Source organism: Haliotis asinina, chromosome 4, assembly GCF_037392515.1.
Source record: "Haliotis asinina isolate JCU_RB_2024 chromosome 4, JCU_Hal_asi_v2, whole genome shotgun sequence".
In the NCBI taxonomy this organism is placed as follows: domain Eukaryota; kingdom Metazoa; phylum Mollusca; class Gastropoda; order Lepetellida; family Haliotidae; genus Haliotis; species Haliotis asinina.
Genome location: NC_090283.1, coordinates 70,207,953 through 70,234,198, shown reverse-complemented (window position 1 = coordinate 70,234,198; position 26,246 = coordinate 70,207,953). Strand labels below are relative to the sequence as shown.

At 37.4% G+C, this 26,246-nt stretch overlaps 1 protein-coding gene across 1 annotated transcript; it reads right to left on the bottom strand.

Moving 5' to 3' along the window:
• Nucleotides 1–1,106: 1,106 nt before the first annotated feature.
• Nucleotides 1,107–25,999, bottom strand: LOC137281837 (IWS1-like protein). Its single transcript, XM_067813474.1, has 18 exons — nt 25,866–25,999; nt 23,375–23,433; nt 22,068–23,061; nt 19,558–19,675; nt 17,590–17,654; nt 16,986–17,019; nt 15,664–15,727; nt 15,294–15,351; nt 14,814–14,922; nt 14,120–14,264; nt 13,027–13,109; nt 12,048–12,099; nt 11,121–11,198; nt 9,842–9,959; nt 9,356–9,464; nt 8,707–8,766; nt 8,162–8,273; nt 1,107–4,706 (listed from the first exon to the last, which is right to left on the bottom strand). The coding sequence occupies exons 1-18, from the start codon at nt 25,882–25,884 to the stop codon at nt 4,581–4,583; spliced, it is 2,403 nt and encodes an 800-aa protein (XP_067669575.1). The 5' UTR covers nt 25,885–25,999; the 3' UTR covers nt 1,107–4,580.
• Between the last annotated feature and the right edge of the window lie 247 nt (nt 26,000–26,246).

Genomic DNA, 26,246 nt, shown 5'->3' with positions numbered 1-26,246 from the left:
TAGTGTTGACTGTATCCTAAGATGTTTGTGCCAAAGATTAGTTTTGTTAGTGAATATTAAAGGGGTGATCTTGTACCGACTGTCTGCTGTTATGGAGCTAGTCCCCACTGACCAGGGTACTATATATGCTGTATACCTTTCTTCTAGTCATCCATGGATAACCATGAAAACAGGGTTCTTTAGTTTACGCCAAGTGCCTTTTTATAGTCAAGAGTACATTTTGTAAGATTTAACCTACTTGACTGTTTGAGCTATTTTAGGGGCAGGCTCTCACTAATTCCCTAGTTACCCAAGTTGAGGTGACTTGAGATACAGAGCAATGATTTGATTGACTCCAGAGATAATTGGTCACAACCAGCTTAATTGCATCTGTTGTATATATGTTTCAGTCAGATTGTGAAATCAATCATTTCGAGAACAGACTAAAAATTTCAGTTATTTTCTGAAATGACTAAGGTCAGCCTGCATACACTATTCAGTATATACCTGTTGTCAGTAGCCATGTCAGACTGCTGTTAGTTACTTTAGCAATAATTGTTCAGCAAATCAGCTTGTATGTTTGCGCATGGTCTGTTTATCAGGAAGCTTGTCAGTGTTGACCAGTTCTTTGATCCCTTCGATTTCTTGTCTTTAATTACCATTAGCTTCTCATGATGAAGCTGAACTATTACAGTGCTTTCAAGTATTGCTTTGTCATTTGATGACATGTCGTTATTAACAGTACAGTTTCCTGGCTCAAGCTACACTTGGGTGTTCAATAACGCTGTTGTGATTCACTCGCATATTCAGTGGATCGATCTGTAGTCTTTCATGAATTAAATTCATTATTCCTGGTCACAAGAAGTGTAACAAATATTTACAATTTTCAAAAGGGAGTGAGCGAGTCAACGCTCATCAGTTCCCAATTGCTCAGATCGATGATCATGCTGTTGATCACTGGATTGTCTGGTCCAGATTTGTTTATTTACAGACCGCTGCCATGTAGCTGGAATATTGCTGAGTGAGGCATTAAACAACAAATCAAACGGATCAGTTGGAGAAAACAAGGCTTCCATTGTTCCACTTACTGATGTTACCATACATAAAATTAACAACCAACAATAAAGAATGATTTCAAACTTTTATATTCTTTGTTTTTCAGTTGTAAATCTATTTACAGGTGTATGTATGTGTGACATATGTACAAAATGAATTGATGAATGATTCATAATGATACATGACACCACTGTATCACCAGGCTACTGCTTCCACACCAAAACTTAATTTCAGATCTGTCCTCAGATTTCAATGCATGGAGCCCAGGCATCCAAACTCATACAAATTAGAACATTTCAATTTTATGGCATTTTCTTCATGAATTAACATGTTGACTGCTACGAGATACTAGTAGTATCAATGTCTGGTGAATTTGCCACCACCAGTTATCTCGAAGCTGTATCAGACGCATCTTTAAACAAGTTTCACATGTTGATAAACAGACAAAAGAAGCGATTGTCTCCTGGCAATAACAAAGAAGACCAGGAGACATTTGTTTCTTGTGCCTGCTATGCCAAAATCTGAAACTTGTTTTAAAATACTACTGGTGTAGCTATCAGATAACTCTTAGTGGCAAATTTGAATAGAATTGATACTGCAAGGATATTTGTGAGAGACAGTCAGCGTGTTAATACCAACTCCCATTATAAATACTTGAAGGCAGCGTTTGAACATCATACTGCTAGTTCAGCACCAGTCGCAAATCGTAGTGTTACGACTTATCATAAATCAATACTTTAGCAATTTTATCTAGACTCATAAATGGCATAATGCTAACTGGATACGATCCATGAAGCGTATTTGTTAATGGTTCATGCATCTCGCTAAGTGAGTGAGTTTAGTTTATGCCATTTTTAGCAATATCAAAGTGACACCAGAAATTGGCTACACACATTATATCATCACGCCGAAGATGAGGTTTGATTTCCACATATTTACAATGTGTAAACCACCTTTCTGGTGTGCTTTGTTATGATACTACTGGAATGTTACTAAAAGCGGCATAAAACTATACTCATTCACAACTGAAACAGTGTATCTTTCATGATGTTTTAGTAATACAAACCTATGACTATTATGTGGAATGAATATCTGCATGTAAAAACAACTGGATGCCAAACAAGCAAATAAAATGCATAAAAGTAACAGAATGAATACCATTTTCATGCCAACGACTCGCACTGTGCAAGATCGAAGGTTGTAATAAACGACGCCAGAATCATTAAGTATGTCCATCTGAGAAGTAACCATAATGGGAAACAGTTACATCGGGAAAACACCAGATTGTCACGGTCAACCTTGCCTCTCTAGCAATAAAAACTTATCCAAATAATTATTTCACCAACATTCTGCTCCAGTATGTATCAACTGTAATAAGGTTATCAAGATCTATGCCATTGAAAATATGTCTCCTGTAATAAACACCTATACCTATAAAGATAGTTTGGTTGAATTCAGCTTCAAACAGTATATCAGCAGAATGACAATGGGTTGGTTTCATTAGGAAAGGCCAAAATGACAAATACATTGAACCTTTGATACAGCATCAACTGACCAATCATCATTGCCATGGTAACTCTGGGATACTGTCCCACAATTAGCAGATCCTGACATGGGTGAGAGACATTCAGCCAACTGTGGCATCCTAAAACTAATGGTGTCCTGATTAACTGAAATATCTGAAGATTGGTCACAGTGACCAAATAAGTAAGTAATCAACCACATTTTTGCACGATGGAACACAAATGATTTTTTAGCCACTGTTTCAGTGTTTGAAACACTTGACTAGAGCACATATTGTTGGATTAGAAAGTAGCATTTACATAGGATGTGAAATTTGTACATGCATTTTGTGCAGTTTCAAAATAAATATAAAAAAATCAACAGAGAACCATGCTATACTTATCTGCCATAACAACCTTAATAGGAAAATCTGAATAATGACGCCAGCCAAGTATTTCTGTGATTGCTTGTTGGCAATGAACCAATTATCAGTTGTGAGATTTCAACCAATTCAAAACACTGCCTAAAACACTAGTTATCCCATGCCTAGGCTTTGTATAAGGCTGTGAAAATGCCTTTTTTGCTGAACCAAACCAGGGGTTCACTTCCATGTTTATGTTAACTGTTCGATTTCTCAAAAGTCAGATACACACGTTTGTTGCTGTAAGAGATTTCAGAGATTTTATAGTTTCATTTATCTCAAGAAAACAATCATTATTTTTGGAAATCATATTTATGTCATATTTATGTGCTCATTACAATGATACCACCAAGAACATCCAATAACAGGTGAGTCGCACCCTTTCATGAACTGTGACAACCAGTAGAAGACTAACAGGAAGTTGACCATTAACAAATCATAGAAAGCTTCATCAGCGAGGTGAACAGCAACAGTCTCTAAATGGTAATTCCACATTATACCTAAAAAACATATTTTGATGAGATCCATGATAAAAAATGTGAAAACTGAAAAAACACATACTGAAAATTCTGCCAAGTTATAAGGTGGAGATGTACTTTACAAGGGTTGTTGTATTTCATTTGAGATTTATCCCCATGATGGACAGACATCCGTTTTCCTGTGAAAGGCATTCAGATTGTCACACAACCCATGACATCTCTTTCATTGTTGCCTATTCAGGAAGTGACGGACTGATTGGTAAGACGACAGGTAGCCCTAACACGACCAGTTATGGGATGTCCTCAGATTGTGGTTTAGGAGAAAAGCGAACTTAGATCTGACTTTAATAACATTAGAGACAAAGAAACATAATGTAATCACAGAAACTGTCCGCATGAATGATTCTTGGGGCTGATTTCTCATATAGTTGTCAGCACTCTCATGCATAATATTATCAAAATGTACAGAACAGAGACATAAATTAGCATCAACCATGTCGTGATTGTAAATAAGTCTTCATATATCTAAAATTAATGTTTCACTTGGAAATTCCAAGTACAAATGGTAACATAATTCATTGTGTTGCAATACACAGCTAAACATACTTTCATCACACAAATACGTGATGTTACATGGTGAACTCCTCCATCAAAGGTATCAGTAGGTTCATGCCATTAAACAATCTTGCTCACAAAATAGTGTTGTACTTTCTCTTAGATAATTTGTTCCCTTTCTACAACTGTGACCAACTCAATTGTTTCACGTTCACTTCAAGCATATATCACTATCATCAACAATGAAACTGTTTACACTTCTCCGTAACTGCCGGAATATCTTGAAACATTCATACCCTAGTTGCATTTATTGGTGTTTCTTCCACAGATCAAAAATAATCCTCAGAAACAACCTTTTCATTTTTCTGTTTCTGTGTACTGCCTGCAGAGTCCTTAACTCAGATTGGCTGACATCCGATATTCCCAGCATATATCAGGAAACTCGGGGCATTGCCCCGAACCATTAAAACTGGTTGACTTGTAGCATTCCCAGTATGCATCAGAGGTGTCGAGGCCATGTTCCTGAACCATTACGTTGATGGCATTAGGTTGACGAGCAGCAGCCTTCCCAGCATGCATCAGAGGACTCAGAGAGCCATGTTCCGACCCTCGATACTGATGGTGACTGCTCTCTGGGCTTTATTGTTCTTCTTTCTGTCTGCAAATGCCCGTGCATGTTTATCATACCGGGTGGGATCTTTCTTTCCTGTACTCTGTAAAACAAATATACATACAGCATGTGCAGAAGAATATGGATTTTGTTACTCATGCGTTTAACTGACTGAACTATATCCTTACATGGGAGTAGCGAGGTAGCCATGTGGTTCAAGCGTTTTCTTCTTCTGCCACAGACACAAGTTCAATTCCCAACTTGGTATGATTACACGATGCCACTAAGAAAGTGAAATCCCAAATATGACATGTCCCAACTTGGTGTCATGTCTTATTTGCATAACAATTGGGATTGTCTGGTTTGTTCTCCACCATGCATGTGTCCTCTCCTTCCAGTCCCACCTGACCCTGTTTCCGTGGCTAATTTTCCCCTCTTCATTTTAACTCCTTTAGTCACCCTCCCTCCCTCCCTCCGTACTCTTGTTCTTTTTTCCTACTCGGCTTCATGACACATTGTGCTGCCTAAATTCATTCAACATTTTATCAACTTTTGTATCTATGACTCATAGCTCTACAATTACTTTCATACATGTCATGATCATGGTGTCAGTGGTGTTTGAAGTATTGAAAGTTAGTCTTGGGCTGTGTAATATTTTATCATATTCAACAAGTTTACCCATTTGAATAATCTCCACCTTAACCGCCAAACAAGTGTTTCTTTTCATCACTGTTTTATGGTGGTCTATCATATCACAATGTATGAAGCTTATTTCTGGTGGACCATGCCTTATAATGCTGGAAATTGCTAAAAGCGGTGTAAAATTGAACTCGCAAACATCAACGCCAATACGTTGACGTCGAGTTTAAATGTCCATAGTTCACACAGATAAGATCAACATCGCACCTCCATTCCATAAATAAAATATGTTTAAGATATAAATGGATATATGTGTATAGCAACTGAGAGTACATTATACTTGACATATTAACAGAGAGTACATTATACTTGACATATCAATTGAGAGTACATTATACTTGACATATTAACAGAGAGTACATTATACTTGACATATCAATTGAGAGTACATTATACTTGACATATTAACTGAGAGTACATGATACTAGACATATTAACAGAGAGTACATTATACCTGACATATTAACAGAGTACATGATACTAGACATATTAACAGAGAGTACATTATACTTGACATATTAACTGAGAGTACATTATACTTGACATATTAACAGAGAGTACATTATACTTGACATATCAATTGAGAGTACATTATACTTGACATATTAACTGAGAGTACATTATACTTGACATATTAACTGAGAGTACATTATACTTGACATATTAACTGAGAGTACATTATACTTGACATATTAACAGAGAGTACATTACACTTGACATATTAACAGAGAGTACATTATACTTGACATATTAACTGAGAGTACATTATACTTGACATATTAACTGAGAGTACATTATACCTGACATATTAACTTAGAGTACATTATACCTGACATATTAACTGAGAGTACATTATACTTGACATATTAACAGAGAGTACATTATACTTGACATATTAACTTAGAGTACATTATACCTGACATATTAACTGAGAGTACATTATACTTGACATATTAACTGAGAGTACATTATACTTGACATATTAACTGAGAGTACATGATACTAGACATATTAACTGAGAGTACATTATACTTGACATATTAACTGAGAGTACATTATACTTGACATATTAACTGAGAGTACATTATACTTGACATATTAACTGAGAGTACATGATACTAGACATATTAACTGAGAGTACATTATACTTGACATATTAACTGAGAGTACATTATACTTGACATATTAACTGAGAGTACATTATACTTGACATATTAACTGAGAGTACATGATACTAGACATATTAACAGAGAGTACATTATACTTGACATATCAATTGAGAGTACATTATACTTGACATATTAACTTAGAGTACATTATACCTGACATATTAACTTAGAGTACATTATACCTGACATATTAACTTAGAGTACATTATACCTGACATATTAACTTAGAGTACATTATACTTGACATATTAACTGAGAGTACATGATACTAGACATATTAACTGAGAGTACATTATACTTGACATATTAACTGAGAGTACATTATACTTGACATATTAACTGAGAGTACATTATACTTGACATATTAACTGAGAGTACATGATACTAGACATATTAACAGAGAGTACATTATACTTGACATATCAATTGAGAGTACATTATACTTGACATATTAACTTAGAGTACATTATACTTGACATATTAACTTAGAGTACATTATACCTGACATATTAACTTAGAGTACATTATACTTGACATATTAACTGAGAGTACATTATACCTGACATATTAACTTAGAGTACATTATACTTGACATATTAACTTAGAGTACATTATACCTGACATATTTACTTAGAGTACATTATACTTGACATATTAGCTGAGAGTACATTATACCTGACATATTGACTTAGAGTACATTATACTTGACATATTAACTGAGAGTACATGATACTTGACATATTAACTGAGAGTACATGATACTTGACATATTAACAGAGAGTACATTATACTTGACATATTAACTGAGAGTACATGATACTTGACATATTAACTTAGAGTACATTATACTTGACATATTAACTTAGAGTACATTATACCTGACATATTAACTGAGAGTACATTATACTTGACATATTAACAGAGAGTACATTATACTTGACATATCAATTGAGAGTACATTATACTTGACATATTAACTTAGAGTACATTATACCTGACATATTAACTGAGAGTACATTATACTTGACATATTAACTGAGAGTACATTATACTTGACATATTAACAGAGAGTACATTATACTTGACATATCAATTGAGAGTACATTATACTTGACATATTAACTTAGAGTACATTATACCTGACATATTAACTGAGAGTACATTATACTTGACATATTAACTGAGAGTACATTATACTTGACATATTAACAGAGAGTACATTATACTTGACATATCAATTGAGAGTACATTATACTTGACATATTAACTTAGAGTACATTATACCTGACATATTAACTTAGAGTACATTATACTTGACATATTAACTTAGAGTACATTATACCTGACATATTGACTTAGAGTACATTATACTTGACATATTAGCTGAGAGTACATTATACCTGACATATTGACTTAGAGTACATTATACTTGACATATTAACTGAGAGTACATTATACCTGACATATTAACTTAGAGTACATTATACTTGACATATTAACTGAGAGTACATTATACCTGACATATTAACTGAGAGTACATTATACTTGACATATTAATTTTAGAGTACATTATACTTGACATATTTGATCTTGTAATAACTTTCTCCTGCTAGCTACATGACTCTGTACTCGTGTACATGTCCTCATGGCATATAAAGACATCGTGAAGTAATTCACGCAGGAAACGAACCTTCTTTGCAGAGTATTCTATCTCTGTCTTTGGCCGGACAACATAGTCTCTGTTGGATGGAGTGGGAACACGAGCTCGGTACACCCAGCCGGGGTCACCTGGACGCAATGCCCTGCAAAGTCACAACAAATGTCACATCAAAAATCACAATCAGGCAATATGTGCAGTTTGAGGGTACATATTACCCAGGAAAGTATTTTGACTGGCTTCATCATATACTGAACAGCAAAAGAAATGCAACTCTGATTTTTTGTCATTTTTTCGTAATGTATATGGGCCGATGGCCTACATACAGTCTTTGAATAAATAAAGAATATTGTCTATGACAGATGGTTTTCCACCACTCTAAGCTGACATCCCATGACGGAAAACTGCAAACCAACCTCAAGGCTGCTACATTACGAAGAAGCATTCAAAAGTAGGGTAGAAAATTTATCCCACACCTTCACTTCACTAGAACAAGCTGCTGGTAAATAGTGAATAGACATGATCCATTACTTCATACCACTGGACAACATCACTGGTATGGTTGCAAAACCACTTACTTCTTTTCTCCCTCCATGGCATTGTCGATATCTCTCCTTGGTGTCTGACTTCCCTCCAAGCTGTAAGACAGACAGTTATCTATAGCACCAAGAATCTGTATGTTATGAGATAAATGTCACAAACAGGAAAACACAATCTCTTGTATAAAAACATACATTGAAATACACCAGAAGCTCTCAGAACCAGTAGCCCTCCAATTTGACATGCTCTCCTTATCGGCACTAGAATTTGGTCCTGGCAGAATCTAGTTAATTTACCATTTACGTACGATCTAGTCGGTACAAAAAAGACGTCCCAATTGACTGCTTATGCAGTAAATTCAGCTGATAAAAGATTTTGAAGCAATTCCTCAGCCTATTCAAAAGGAGTACCAGTATACTGACTATCCACATGTTCTTCAGTTATATTTACAGCACACACAAGAACATCCTCAGGTTGAAAAGGGAAAAGTTTTATAAACCAGCAAACTCTCTACACCGATACGTTCTCTATACCGGCACATCCTATATACTGGTTTAAAGGTACCTTGATATCTGGAAGTTTCTAATTCCTGTCCAGGGATTGGGAAAGGCAGGGATAATCACTTTGTGCAATGAGACTCTAGTTCTGTATTGTAGTGCTATGATGGTTCTGTATTGTAGTGCTTACCTAAGTTTCCTCCTCTTTGGCAGCTGCTCATAATCTCGCTGTTCTCTCTCATCACGGGACAGAGTCTTGTAATTTGATGTTAAGTTGAAAATAGGTCGAGACCACTCATCTGAAGGGGAATGTACAGATAACTAACTTGGTTTTGTTTTTCTCAATGAACCATACGTAGTCTTTTGTTTAATGCCCCACTCAGCAATATTCCAGCTTTTTGACAGAGGCCTGTAAATACTGAAGCCTGGACCAGTAACATTTCAGAAGTTGAATAGTATAATAATGGATAACATCCTGTACTGATTCTTGTACTATCATCAAGCAGTACTGCAACATTCTGCAAACATACATCCCCTCCTTCTTGTATTACTGTCTTGCTTGACACTGATCTTTTTGACTGGCATTTTAGAAGTTGATGTATAATAAAAAAAATATAAGATTGCACTGGGTGCAAGTATGTTTCAAGTCCTTAAACTGAGCACATGACCAACTCACTGATTAGTTTCCCTGCCTTCTCCTTATTTGGACGTATCTCCTTAGGATGTTTGTACAGGTACATGACAGCTTTCCCTATACCACTCATCTTCAGACTGTCTGAGCTGATCGCCGGGAACTGAAAAATACACACCAGTTGTTTGTTCTTGATTCTGCTTGAAAGGGGATGTTCATTTTTGGACATGTTCATAAACAGAAACCAACTGTTAACCAAGTAAATATATCATTGTCTCTGTATTGTTTCAAGCTGGAATCAAGAACATTCACCTGTTTGGAAGTGACTTTGTTCACCCAGCAGTGATGGGGTACCCTGTCATTAGGGGTGTCACGACACAGTTGCCTCACCATACGGTACCCCAGCCATTAGGGGTGTCACGACACAGTTGTCTCACCATACGGTACCCCAGTCATTAGGGGTGTCACGACACAGTTGCCTCACCATACGATACGTATCTTGATACTGAGGTCATAATACGATATGAATTTTCGACATATTGTGCATAACAAGCAGTCATTACGTTATTGGGAAGTTGTCTAACGCTGAAACCATTGTGCATTGAAATCCTCTTCACAAATAATCCAAATCACTTCTGTTATAGGTAGAGAATAATAGATAAAGGAAAACTACCCATCAACCAAGTACCCATCACTCTCTCTCAACAAGTCATGTTTGCTGTTTTGTGTAAAAAAGACAAGAGACAAATGTGTTGAGACATATAGTAATCGATATGTGCAAAAAACACGAATCGATATAAAATCACATGAATCGAATATTGTATCATGCAAAGCTTGCTGACGATACACCGACGCATCGGTGAATGATGACATTTTTTTATTTTTATAACATTGTCCGTTACGTTGTATACTCTTAGAGCATGACTGTACACTGTGGACTTCAGTGCTATATTAGCGACCTTATTATTATCATATCATTGTGATCTGTAAATGAACAAAACCTCCCTACCATGATTTCCTGTATTGAAACCCAGTCCTAAATACACACATTGGCTAGCGCGTAAATTCAGGAAATCCTGGTAATTCAAAAAGTGTTGAAGAATTTTTGTCCATTCTCAAAACTACCCTCTCTCTGCAAGAGGACACGGCTGGTATATACAGCATATACACACAAAATATAGTCAAAGCTATAATTTAGCAACACAGGCTTAGTGTATAGGCAGGACCAGACAAACCTGTGACAAGCTGGTCCTAAACCCCCAGCTAACAGTCAAAGGCAATAGAGCATGATGATCAATGAATCCACAGGATACTAGTCACTTACATCCCATAATATTTTCAGTAAACAGTCCCTGATGGTCAGATGTGGTAGACTTTTATCTGGAAGAGGCGCCAGCCATTCCTGAAGGAAACAAAAATGGTTCACAGCAAGGGACACCAGAAATGGGTTTCACACACTGTACCAATCTAGGGATTCGAACCTGAGCCTTTGGCATGATGAGCAAATGCATATTCTCCTGCACACTATTTTATGGATAAACAAGAAAATATATATAAATGTCCTTTCCCAAAAATATCTTTGTATGTCAAACAGATTTCTTCAGTTATCTGTTACACCAGTATCCATAACACGTTGCCCAGTTGTTAGCTCGTTGTTTATGTATGAAGAAAATCTTCCTATGAGAACATTACTCACTGTTTGATTTGACAAAAATGTCTAGAAGATAATTTTTGCTGAAATGTTGGCACCATTCATGATTTATGGCTAGTGGGGGGTGATGATGACAATGATATTTTAGGAGAGGGTCACCTATTTTGAACACACGTTATGGGGTGGGAGGTACCACTATTATTGTTCATGTAAATATTAAAAAATTGATGAAGGAGAGGGATGGAGCTCTGATTTTGTACATGATATGCAGGGAAGGCACTTACTTTATACATTATTTTTTTCATTTTGATGGGGGGTCTGAGGTGTCATTCATGTTGTCCCCCTTGCCATAAATTATCAACGGTTCCTTATGACCTTTTAAGCAATTCAGATTTTCAACAGAAATATGATTCAATAAATACTAATTGAATAATTTAATACAAAATATAAATCAAGCTTAACTTATACACAAAGAGTTACCTCCCCTTAACCCTTGGAAATACTGTGAGCAGTCTTGTAATCAGTACTATTCCAGGAAAGTAAGACAACTTGACTGGACCTCACATTGTACCTGACACTCAAGGAAATATGTTCACTTACTGTAATTGCACTAAGGATCCCAGAGTCAAGAAATATTATGTGAAGATCAGCTCTGTAAGGAAATGAAAATTATTGTAAAAGAAGCACAAAATAAATAACCAGTTGTCAATCCAAAGTGATCTGATCAAAGGAATCTTTTGATGAGGGTCTACAAAAATCTATAAACAAAACACTGTTGCTTCATGCTCTGACATTTAAGAACAAAATTAATAGCTAGTTGTTAATCCAAAGTGATCTGATGAAAGGAACCTTTTGATGAGGGTCTACAAAAATCTGTAAATATAAACCTGAAGCATGCTTCTCACTATATATCGGATCATCTCTTGTTTTCCCAGAATAACCGCATTTGAAGTTTCGTTTTGGAGGGACAAGTTTCACTTTTCGCTAGAAAGACTGCTTCTCAGGTTTTACTTTTCCCAAGTTTACATGAACATCAACATTCATGATTCATGAATGTTTGAAATCAGTTGGAAAATATCATTCAAGCTTAAACTCTAACTACAAAGGTTTTCCCAAGTGAGATTGGAACCACAAGTCTCAGATTTGTAGGCAGACACTCTACCACCGGGCTGACAAAGGTGGTGGAGTTAAATTATCTACTTATAGTTGCTGTCATTAAATTGATTTTACATGCATTTCAGTTATAGTTATGTAGCTTCATTACATGATCAGCTACGCAGTATTTATCCATCATTGATGGTATATATGTTAGAGAAAACACTTCTCCTCGGTTTTGGTAGACAATGTAAAACCATCAGGGTCAGGAAATCCCTCCCCCTCCAGTCTACCAAAACCGAGCAAGCATGTTTTCTCCTATACATAAAGCACTGTTGCTTCATACTCTGGCATTTAAGAATGACATTATTATACAGTTTTACTTTCAACAGTATAAATATCATATACTGGAAAAAGAAACATGTATAACACTGCATGAAATTTGATTCAAAATAACTTGCATAATTATCATTATTCTGCTTACTTTTTGAGTTGTGAGATGACCCAGGGGAGGAGTTTCAGTTTCTTTGTGGCAGGCTGTCTCTTCTTGTTCAACTCTCGGTCCTCCTGTAAACACAACAGTTACCTCAGAGTCGGCAGAAACAGTGATGCTAAACCAGTGTCACTCAAAGGATCAAACAGCTCTTGAACAAACATGCTAAACCAGTGTCACTCAACAGCTCTTGAACAAACTTTAAGTTAATGGAGATATGCAATCAAATGTGTCAATCAATGGATGAAAATGCTATCAAATTCATGCCGCACTCAGCACTTTTCCAGTTATACCACTGTCTGCAAATAATCATTCAAAGTTACTGATGATACAATACAACAAACATGGGTTATTTTTTCTATTTTCTTTTCCATTTTCAGTGATGATACAAGCAATGCATACATCAGGCAATGACATCAAGCAATGCATACATCACCTCTTTTTTCTGCACACTCTCATTCATACCCACACATCTTCTACAAACTATGTTAGCCAGATGTGAGTTTCTAATACAGTGCCCATTTTCTTTAAAATCCTCTAAACTCAGATTTATTCCAATGTCTTAACTTTTTCTATAAGATAATAATATTGTAATTCCTTCTTAAATTGCAATAATGTATGTTTTACCTTTCCCAGCTTACAAGCATGGGTTTTTACAGAAGACCCATTCTAACCTAGGTGTTCATGAAGGGCTCGATTCAGAGATGCTTACCTGCTTGCACAACGTGCAACCTAAGAGAAAACCTGGCTGCACCAAATTCCAGTTGCACTGCTTCTATTGCAATATGTAATGAATGAAATATGCTATGTAATCATTCAGATGTTTTATTTAGATGTTTACCCATTAAAAAATTGACTTGCACCTGGTTCAAGTTAGAATGACATAACTTAGATGCACTGTACTACCGAGCTGCACCAGAGCATGTAACAAAGTACTAAAATCGAGCCCAGTCATGGGTTAGCCTTTTCTGGCTAATTCTCTCGGGGATTCCTAGGGAGCTCATCCAAAGTTGGTATCAGCACTATCAGAAAATAACAGTACCGTTGCCAATTGTAAACTATGTACAGTAGGCATTGAACCAACCTCAGCTGCTAACTTCATCTTGCCAATCATGTCGGCGATGAGATCATCATTATCATTGATCATGTCACAATCTTTCCTCTTCCTCCGCTGTCTCTGTCTCTCCTCCTTCTTCCTCTGCAGCATCAAGTCAAAGTCCGACACAAAGCTGTAAATGTCAGACATTACGAATATCGGTTATATTCAGACAATGGGTGAGTGAGTGAGTTTAATCTTAATATTCCAGGATAAGTTGGCGGTCTGTAAATAATTGAGTGAGACAATCCTGTGAGTCGTCTCTTATGACAAGCATATTTGCCTTTTGTGGCAAGTATGGGTTGCTGAAGATTCTATCATGAATCTTTGCAGTACAAAGGACTGACTGACTGACTGTCTGATTGAATGATTTACTTTAGTTTTAAACTGCTTTTAACAATATTCCAGCAATGTCACGTCAGGGGACACTAGAAAAGGAAAATCAAAACTGTGTCTTCGTGACGAGGGAATGTCTTCTTAACCTGTAGGCTACCTCACTGACTTAAAGACAATGGAATACTACTAACAAGAAAACAGAAAATTAAAGTTTAGACACTTTGTCACCATCACATGGTTTAATCAGGAAGAATTGGCGAATGCTGTTTTGGACATGACTGAAAAAGAAACACTGAAGAGAAAACAGGATGGTTCAGACACAGAATAACAAATGCAAGTGACATACTTGTCCTTCTCTAAATTATCTTCATTCTCGTCATCAGATAGTTCTGGCAGGGCCTCTGTCTGACCAACAGCTTCACTAGCACCACCGTCCTCATCATCAGATTTTACAGCTGTATGAAAAAAGGTCTTATCAACCATTTTGAACAGGCTCCTGAAACCTTTTCTTCTGGATCATTACTGCTGAGAACATTGATATAAGGAGTGAGTGAGTGAGCGAGCGAGGGAGGGAGAGAGGGAGCGAGCAAGGGAGCGAGCAAGGGAGCGAGCAAGGGAGCGAGCATTGTTCTAACCACTTTCTGAAACAGTCCAGCAACATCACAGTTTACAAAAAATCGGCTTCACAAATTGTATCCATATGAGGTATCACATCCATGTCTTTGGTGTGACGAGGGAACGCTTTAACCATTAGGCTACCCCACCATCCCTTTATATAGTTAAATAACTTTGTACATGATATTTCTACAGGACTGACAATTGTTACCTGCTTTCTTTTTTTCTTTCTTCTTGGCATGGGCTTCAACGTCAGCTTCACCAAAGCCCTGAAATAGCAGGTAGATGTGTAGTGTTAGAAGGAAAGTGTTGCTGTATAAATTAATTACACTTGACACACACTGATTAACTTGGAATGAAAATGATGTGGCACTCAGTCCCATATGCCCTCCATCTACTTGGAGGCAGGAAGATCATGTTTACATTTCATAAATAATTACATCAAGCTAGTAGCTAGGATTGCAATGATTCACCCTTAACTCGATTTGCTTCAATTTTTTATATTGGACCCTTGATTTGATCATTTTCAATTCAAATCTTCGTTCAAGTAAAAGATATCTTGATTACTACAAGGAGCTTACCTCAAATTCTTCATCTTCATCGCTTGATCCAAAAATATCTGCGATTAGTCCATCTGCCACTGACCTGAAACAGATGATGATGATAATAATAATATGGTGTATTAAAGCGATACAAATTTGTTAATCAAACTTGATTATTATTACATCCCCAAAAACCCAAGCTGCCTGTTTGGTGTTAGAAAGTGAATAGTCTAACAAAGTATTTCACCACGTACCCATGTTCTGGTGGGTGAACAGAGGCAATTTGTGAACTAACTTGCCTATGGTGAGACCACATGTATCACATGTTTCGTGGTGGGTCAGGTCTGAAGTCCTAGAAACTCTCAGGAGGTAAGATGCCTAACTAATATTTTATGCTGAAGCATGAATTTACATTTGATGTTAATGGTCACATGCAACCAAAGACTAAAACATAACACAGTTATCACTTATTCATGATACATAAAATGCACTGCTGATTGAGAAAAAACAAATAAACAATACAATAACTCTTTCTTTATGGCTTACAAGCCCGATTGGTGTTACTTTCAAATTGCATGTGTGGTCAGCAATTGACGTTGTGCATTACATATTGTAATAAGCACACACAGGCAGGCAGATATGTACATGATACAGGTGTCAATAAACCAGACATTGAGTATATTCAGTGACAGAGGCTGCTAATCACAATCAACATGTTTTGTTTTTGTTATGTAACAAGACATTATTTACTTGTTTGTGTACACAACCAAGATCAGATTACTGCTCACGTCCTCATACTCCGGGCAGCCATACTGTTTCAAGCTGCATGCATCATGAGCACAGCTGTTGAAACCACTTATTCCCTAGCGCTGGGGGAAAATTAGTGAATCGTTTGAACTCCCACTTTGGGGACTTTTTTCCATCACATTTTCTTTTTCAAATTGGCATTTTTAAGTGTATACCAAAATCAATCCAATCCATGCAACTTCAGTAGATTCTTAATGAGTCTGTTAATTCAATCAGGGTGTAGATAAAAGTAGGTAGGGCAGCATTTTTATATTCTGTGTTTCTCATCGCCCAACCAACCCTCCTAATTTTATTGCTATTTAACCCCCTCCCATCCCCAAATCCCCCACCACCCAACAACACACAAAAAAACGTATATTCCGGTAAAGGTCTGAATAAATTGGCAGAGACCAAGCATACACATACTGATTCTAATTGTCTCTGTCACTCTGCTCTGAACTGGCAGATTCCTGGAAAACCTTGTCTGTCACAAAATGCTAGAGAGGATTTGTATGTGATAGGGTAAAGAAACACAATGATAGACAGGATGATATGACATGAAAACTTTTACTTACTCTTTATCACTGTCTTCATCATCACTAGCTTTAGCTGCAACAGAATCAGTACGATGAAGTATAATCACTTAAAGGTACACTGTCATCCCACATTTCTTTAGATATACCTAATGCCATTCTCTCAATAATACTACCAGGCTTCAGGGTAGCTAACATGTGATTTATTCCCACAAAGATATGCATTTAGATTACAATATTAACTTTTAATATTTTAATATTGCATTAAATCAACTCTTGGAAGTTCTTCCAGTCAAACATTTATAGAAAAACCCATAGAATTATGACCCTTGGAACGCTCTTTACGGATATCCCATAACAAACATGCGATTGAAACCTGTGAATTTCTATAAGATGAGTTGATGATATTCAGATTTTTTAGTAAATTATCACAATAAGCGATGGCATTTCAGAGATCACTGATGATACCATGGAAAACACTTACATTATGACACTGCTAGAATCTGCACCAGAATGTGTTTTAACAGATAACCCGATCATCTATAGCATCTAGGCATCAGAGATAATGAACACAACAATTTTAATGGAACTCTTACTGAACATGGTAACAGATATACATTCAGAATCTACACAAGCTGACAATCACCTTTCTTCCTTTCTTCTGGCTCTGGTTCTCGGTCACTTTCATCATCTGAAATGATTCTCCGAGCCCTGTAAGACACAAATATAAGTGTTAAGTGTGGTTTTGTTCATAAGGGTTCCTGCATAACATAACAAAAGCCATCAGAACATGACAAATCCCCATGACCCTAAAAAATTTGAAAGAACAAATTATCTGAGAGTTACTTAAAGTCCAACTTGATTTTGTGGGACTATGTCAAAATCGTTTCAATGGAACTCATGAAAAATAGAAATGTAAAAAATCTGCAAATATAAAAAGCACTACTTCAAGATCTGTTTCATATATATCTTAAGTCTTGTTGAAAGGTACTGAATGTTTTTTTGAATAGCACTCCGGTAGCGATGCCCATCCCTCCTTTTTGAGACAAAGTTCAAAATGTTTCCATGAAAAATCCCAAACAAAATAAAAATGACAAAAACCTGCAAATAAAGAAAGGCACCACTTTAGCTTCTGTTTAATATATCTACAAATTTTGGTTACATTCCATGAGCAAAATGATTTACATGCCAAGAATAATAACTTCATATCCCTCTGTGGCTGCATTTAGTGAAAACCTATTAATCTGGATTAAATGGTTACCTCTCCAATAATCAAATCTACAGTTTGACAAATTAGGTTTAAAAGAAATGTACCTTTAACCCATCTGAAACAACATCCCCACATATTTCCTGGATGGACAAGTTTCTCAAATTAGAGGGTTTAGAGCACCAAGGTTCCTATGTATACAAACATCATGGGATAAGCCTAGTCATTACCAGAGCCATATCTGACATTACAAACAAAATGAAAGTGACAGCTTTAAAACAGCCTGAGTGGGTATGGTTATAGCAATATTTTTGCAATATTCCTGCAATATATAACAGCAGGGGGCTGTAGAAATGGGCTTCACACACTGTACCAATGTGGGGAATCAGTACTGAAGTCTTCCACATGACAGGTGAACACTTTAACCACTGAACTATCCCACAGCCCCTGAATCACTCTGAAGATGTATTCAGTTTACATCAGCCATATCCCACGGAATACACTCCTTCTGTGCCTGGCACTGCCTTCCCTCAACAGAGGCTGATTTGACTTTAGTTGCACTAGGGCTGCAATGATTCTGTTCAATTCATCGGAAAATTGAATCTGACACTTTACTTTCCATTTTTGATAACTATTATCGCTTATTTCGATTCAATATTTGGATACCTATTTAAATTACTTCTGGAATATTGACTCTCACTTGGGCAGTTAAGCACTGGAATAAGGGGAAACATGACTGGTTGACATGGAGTTAATTAGCCATTAGCAATTGTTGCTAGTAGACATGGCCAAGCTGACGATGGATTTCAAGCAGAAAAAAAGCTGACCTTAAGAGTTCTTAGAAATCTGATGTTTTTTCTTGTATGAAGAATCAAATAAAAAACGATTGAATTGAAGGTCCAGTGTTGAAAATCAAAACGAATCAAGGTCTGGGGGAATTGTTGCAAACCCTATTCGACATACACATCACTACCACACTACTTAATTCCACTGGCACTTTTTCCAGCTGAACATAGTGACCAGCTAGCATTCCAAATACCTGACATTTGTAAATTTTACCTGTTAAGTGATCACACTTTTCATTGGGAAATAAAACTTGCACTTTAACCACCAATCAGAAATGTAGAGGGTACAGCAATGCTTCAATACAGCAGTTTAAGCTGCTGTTTTCTTATTTGACAGCACATCAAAATAGTTGTGAAAACTTTTTTTTTTTTGAGGAGAAATAAAACCGACAGAGATAATTTGCTGGACATGATGACGGAAGCCTTTGACATTACCCAAAATTTTAACTTTGCACCGGTTAAAGTCTGATATATACCAGACAACAAAACATGTAAACATAAATCTTTGCAATGGAAGAACACAGTGTAAAATAAACAATGAGGTGCTGAGGACATAACTCACTTTGGTCTTTTTTCATCCCCACTTCCTTGGTCACTGGCACCATCATTCTCCTTATCGGAGCCTGGGCTGGGGCTGGGTGGAGAGCCTCTAGGACTGGGTGGAGAGCCTCTGGGGCTACCTGCCAGCAGACACCCTTATTAGTGAAAAAAAACTAGACTAATGTATATGAGTCTACCTTAGAAACTAATAAACATATAAAATTCAATGAAATGTTGATAAAAATCAAAACATGAGACCAACTCAGTGAGTTACTTGATGAATTTGTGTCCTTAAGGTAAAAATGTTGTCTAACAAACTATGATTAAAATATTGACACAGTTCACTATTTGTTACGAGGGAGGAGTGCAGAGAAGCACATGCACAAGAGCAGACAAAGTTATTTATTCATTAACTTCTGCTGTTCCGTCTCCGTCCTTTCTGGTACCCCTGACTGGCATAGTGACATGTACACTCGTGTAACCTTGATTAGTGGATACAGGGGAAGTATGACGAAAATCACATTTTAAAAGGACCCTTTCATTTTGCATACTCACTGATTATCTTATTCATTGATTCAGTAAAATGAAAATGCCTAAATGCCTAATGTTCCATGTTTGTTCACTGAAGCTATTTATAATCATCACCCATTCGTGTCCCCACAAATTGTGATGATGACCCACTTTTCGTGGATTACTTCATTGGTCACTTTATACCACTATGCATGACAGCCCATTGTATTGACACCTAGGAAAGCAGATGACGAACAGGTTAGTGCTTACGGTATCTTATATACTTCACATATTGTAAAAGTATAATTTGGAATTGGCGGCAGTAGTGACCTTGGGCCATTCATCTCAGTACTTATAAATCAGACTAAGTGTATTTACATGTAATGCAGTGAGTCAGAACATTTTTGTCAGCAAGACGTGACACTGTGTGCACATCAAAAGTACCACTTCGTGACCTCATATGGAACTTAATGTACGACACAGCATGATAATTACCCTGATCCACGAATGTAGTTTATCTGTCAATTTAAGTTACTGTTGTGAATGGAGTTTGGAGCATGTCTGACAACCACTGTGAAGCATGATAAACATTGCCCTTATTCTCAAAACATTTGTGGCCCAAAGAACTGTTAACTTTAACCGTAGTCAATATTTTAAGAATGGGCATAAGAAGTTCGTAGGGCTACAAACGTTTTGAGAACAGTGAGCCATGGCACACTACAGCTACTGTTCAGTACAATCCCAGTAGAGAACTCGACAGTCAACAGTATGTACACGGTCATTATTTGAATATATACGAATTAACTAGGTTACTCATTTTACACGTTTGTCAGAATTTAACCTTGAAGTATTCGCTTGTATCATTCAATACTGTTCAAGTCATCTTTTCAACAATTGTTTTGAAAGAATGTTCTTGTGTTGTTTCTGTACGATCATCAACTGTAAGACCATGAAACAAGTCCTCTGTTGGGATAATACTATGGCTGTCAAGCCCAATCTGTTTGTGGATGCAAGGAACTTTACCACCAAGACTAACATGGCATTTTGAAACATATAGCAGTATGAACAAGCATACACGGTCATCAGTATCCACTGTGACAGTGTTCTGTTCCTATTTGGTTCCTGTTTTTAATTTCACCATGACATTAATGTCCTGAAACCACAAACCAAATTTGGTTTCCCTAGCATTGAGAAAATGTGTCTCCATTGAGGATAGTGTGCATTACATCAAGAAACGCATGACAAGGGCCATAACTCTGTAACAAACTGTAACACAGTTTTCATTTTCTAACTATACTCTTCAAAAAAAGTAGGGGAAACTGAACTTCGAAGTCTGGTAGAAAGAAACCCCATTGAGGAACGTTACAATGACATTCATCTTGTGTATGAAGCATCATTTCATGTCATCACCACACGCAAACACACTGCATGGTAAATGTGCACAACGTGGGAGCCTCCTACACGTGTATGAAGTGTCATTATGAATCTTGACGTTTTTCAGGCAGGTCACTGTAGAGCATTTTTTCTGATAATTTTCTGGCATCTGTGCATGGCCAGAGTTTTCAAGGTCAAATCACACACTACAGACTGAAAATTGTAAACCTGAAATTTTCATGTCATACTCCAGTCACCTAACAAGGGGGATAACTGAACGAACAGCTTTGTTTTGAATGAAATCCATGCAGTGATGTATTCTCAAAACATCCATTATTATTGTATCAACACTGATTCAATCCCATATATCTCCCAATTTCAACAATCGTACATTGAAAGTACACTTCCCCTACTTATTTTTGAAGAGTATACTTCAAGCAATTTATGTCCAGAAAACAAATCTCAAATTTGGTTTATTGATCTGTAACAAGCAGTGAGAAAATCTAGAAAGGGAATTTAGTGATTTCTGAGATTGTATCACGTCTCTTATTTATCCTATTGTGATCGAACCAAAATAGTGATGTCTTTGAACAGGTAACCATTCTTTGCATCCACAACACACATTGTTTTGTTCAGCCATTTCAGTACCTGGTGGAGACTGAGAGGTGCTCCTTGGACTGCCCATTGGGCTGTAAGATGGTGACTGTCCGGGTGCCCGGCTCCTTCCAGGAGAAGGGGAGCGACTCCGATCGGACACAGGTGATCTGGGCGGTGCTTCTTCTTGTAGGAATGACTCAAGACCAGGAGCCATTGGTGATCCCATTGGAGAGTTGGGTGCACTGAACATTGGTGATGCAGGGGACTGCAGTCCTGCAGGTGACCCTGGCCCACTTCCTGTGGGCGACCCCGGCCGATTTTCGGCAGGTGAAGCAGGGCCACTGCCTGGGGACTGTGGACCACTTCCTGCTGGGGATGCAGGGCCACTCCTAGGTGACTGTGGACCACTTCCTGTTGGGGAAGCAGGTCCACTTCCTGCTGGTGACTGTGGTCCACTTCCTGCTGGGGATGCAGGGCCACTCCCAGGTGACGGTGGACCACTTCCTGCAGGTGATGAAGGGCCACTGCCAGGTGACTGAGGGCTACCACTACCAGCAGGTGACTGTGGGCCACTTCCAATGGGTGACCCAGGTCTACTACCAGACCCATCCATGCTCACTGGGCTACCAGGAGATCCTGGGGGACTACCAGCTGGAGACTGAGGCCCACTTCCTGGAGGAGACCTTGGTCCACTAGCAACGCTCATAGGAGATGCTGGAGGACTAGCAACAGAACCACTGGCTGGAGACCCTGGTGGACTACCTGATCCAGGCCTGACATCCTCGTTGTCACTGCCAGGCTGGTATTCTTGGTCATCTTCCACCTCCCGTTCAACTTCCTCTCGTTCAACATCATCGTCATCATCAACATCCCGCTGGACCTCCTCTCGCTCTACCTCCCCGCCATCACTGAAGTAGTCCCCATCGTCAGCCTGTGTCACAGGCTGTTCATTGTCGGATCCATCTGCCTCTTCTCCTGCCTCAACACTCTGGGGCCCACGGTCTGACTCGCCACCAGGAGTACGGGGTGCACCATCTTCTTCACCCTACAAAAGCAGGAAGACCATGTACTTAGAATACAGGATAGATTCAACACACTAAACGAAACTTAAAAGAATCAGTAGAGACAAGGCTTGACTTTGTGAAATGATATATCCTTGCAATGGTGTAATCCTAGATAACAGCTTTATTGTAGAAGAAAAAAAAACACATTTTGGTCAACATAAAATTAAATATAATGCTTCAGTTTTAATATTGACAATTCAGAAATTGACAAGAACACCAAACAAAACTGGTCAGTGATGCAGATCTACTTCAAACGGTTTGGGTTTTTCCCCAAATACTATTCATCATGGTCACCTCTCCATTTTCAGCCTCATAGTCCGGCTCATCCTGGAGTGGAGTACTGCCACCACTACCTGCAAACAACAAGCAAGTGGTCAATGTCATCAGCAAAATCCTTGCTTATGAAGACACTCAATCAGTCACCTCGTTTCATCTATCAGTTACACTTTAATAACTGCCTTAGACAACAACAACTAAGTTGTCAAGTTCTTCTAACCTAGATCCTCACCGGGTTAGGACCTGAGGAGATTCTGACCTTGGAGCTGACAAACCAAGAATCACAAATAAGGAAAATCTGGAACTGGAATCATAAATGATAAAGGTGACTGGTGTCAAGCACCATCAACTCTCTACCATGTTGTTTACTAGTGGTGTGACGATTCACTGATATGAAATGTATAGATAATACATGCAATGGCCCATGGGCTGCAAAGTGAATTCATATAATTTATAAAGTTATACATAGTTGTATATCCCAATATGTACTGTGCGGTATACTGATGTCTGATGATAAAAATATATGAATACTTATTTTCCCTTCATATATAAATGTTTTCTTAGGATTTATACACCAAGAACTGTGTAAGACAGAGCCTTGATTAGCTGCGTTACAACAAAGAGGATATAATAAATCAAAACAAAATCAGGAATAACATTTTTTCAAACGGACTACTCTTTTTGTTGGAAGTATAAAAATTGGAAAACGCGACCACTTCTACTGATGTAAAAACAGTTTTATGTTTTATGTTTGCTGCTATAGCAGTAGATTTTAGACGACAATTTTCATGCATGTGCACATTTCACACAAACATGTATTTTAGATTTTCTGGAAGCCTATTCAATGCAGATTTACCACATATAAGTACTTGTTTGTGTACATGAATGCACATAGGAGTAACATCGTGTTGAAACACATCTAATTTCCACCCCGCTCGTCACAGACACACAAAACGCCCTCACAATATCATTACGTGTACGCGAGACGCTTCTCAGAAGCACGACCAAAAGGAGTCAGGTTTGGGCGACAATTTTCACCTATGTGCACATTTCACACAAACATGATTTTTGAATTTTCTGAAAGCCTGTAAGTGTGCCATCGCATTGAAACACATCTACTTCCCTCCCACTGCTCGTCTGACACTCAAACCTTCCTCACAATATTGATACGAGTACGAGAGACGCCTTTGCAGTTTTTGACGACGATTTCTCCTATATGACACATATTGGTGTCATCGTGTTGAAAGACATGTACTTGCTTATTTAACTGTCAGGTTTCTTTCGATAAAATGTGACGTACATTGTCCTATGAAATTTGATTCTGACAATGGAGAGTTTCCTGTTTCTGGTTTAAAAGAACTTAAGCAATGTTCTACCTCCCTTTAAGAAAGATGGTATTTCAGACTTAATTTAGAAAATTACCATCAAATCTCACTTTAGAGTTCAATTGTTTGACTAAGAATCAGGAAAGTTAGTACAAATGCTATTTTCAAGCCATGGATTGGATTTGGAAATTAAGTTACAAGTTTATTTACTGTATGTACTGAAATATAGTCTTTATGTCTGAATAAAGGCATTTCTGTAGAGATTAGGGTGATATCCTTATACATGTTATACTTAGTGAAACATCAAATCATTTTCTGGATTGTTAGTGCTTGTGTTATGACTTTCAACCAAATTAACTCTTGCGCTTTTAAAATTCATATTTCTATCACATAACTTAAAAATATGAAAATTAAGATTTTATAATGAGGCTGACACTGTTCAGCTGTTATGCTCAAAGTGTAAATAATTAATGCTTGTACTGAAGTTGTGTTAGAATTTAGAGTCAGAATTTCAGTGAGCAACTTACCTCCCCTTCCTTTTACATACATCCAACTAAGTATAAGTAACACCTTCTATAGTTAATGGTGATAACTTGATTGATAACGGTGCTAGCAACAACACACTGTCATAAAGAATGTGCATATTAATAGAACTGTCCCCTCTGGTTCAAAGGTACTTGGAAATTCCAGACAAATCAAATCACTTGTAAAATCTCAGTTGTGAATCCAACTCAAAAGATTTATTATATCTTATGATAACTAGAGTTCTTCCTATCTCTGATCTCATTGCAAAATTCCGAATATTCTGCCTGATGAAATTTCACATTTATTTGTCGCATGCTTCTGGTTAGGAAGAGATATGTAGAGCTACATATATCTCTGATAATGGCTTCGCGTGTCTCATGACTGTCCGTTCTAGTAACATCGGTAAATCTTTATTTACACACCTATTTCCAAATAAACAGGCACTAATCTTAGACTTTCGTTTCTTATAGAACCCACTGAAAAACGGTGATAACGCTTTGGCTTCACGTACCCACTAAACGTTTGAACAAAAAGACCTATCTAAGCAGAAAGTGGTAAACGTGCAACAGTCAAGTATCACACTACAGTTATTGTGATGCTGAAAATCCATATTTGTAATATTTCCGAGATACAAACGTTGGCCAGGTTTAAGTAAGTACCTGGTTCGTCTGAATCCATGAATCAGTCCCAACTATCTACTTCCACGAGTGAAATAAACCGGCGTAATACTTCCTCAGTTGTTAGATGTATACAAACACATATGGCTGTGTTGGTGGCGCTGTGCGTACAGGGGCAGATAACTCTAAAAAACGTAAAACATCATTAATTTTATGTTATCAACTCTTAACGTAACATAAGAAAGAAACGTTCGATCCCACTAATACAAGAAGAGGCAAACAATTATTTTTAGGTCGATTACTTTCTTGCTCAAGTGTTCCTACGTTTTTGCACATTTTGAGTAAAATAGAATTGTTATTGACGAGAAGTAAATTTAGATGGCCAAAGTTCGGTGCCCTGTAAGTCTAATGACAAATTATATA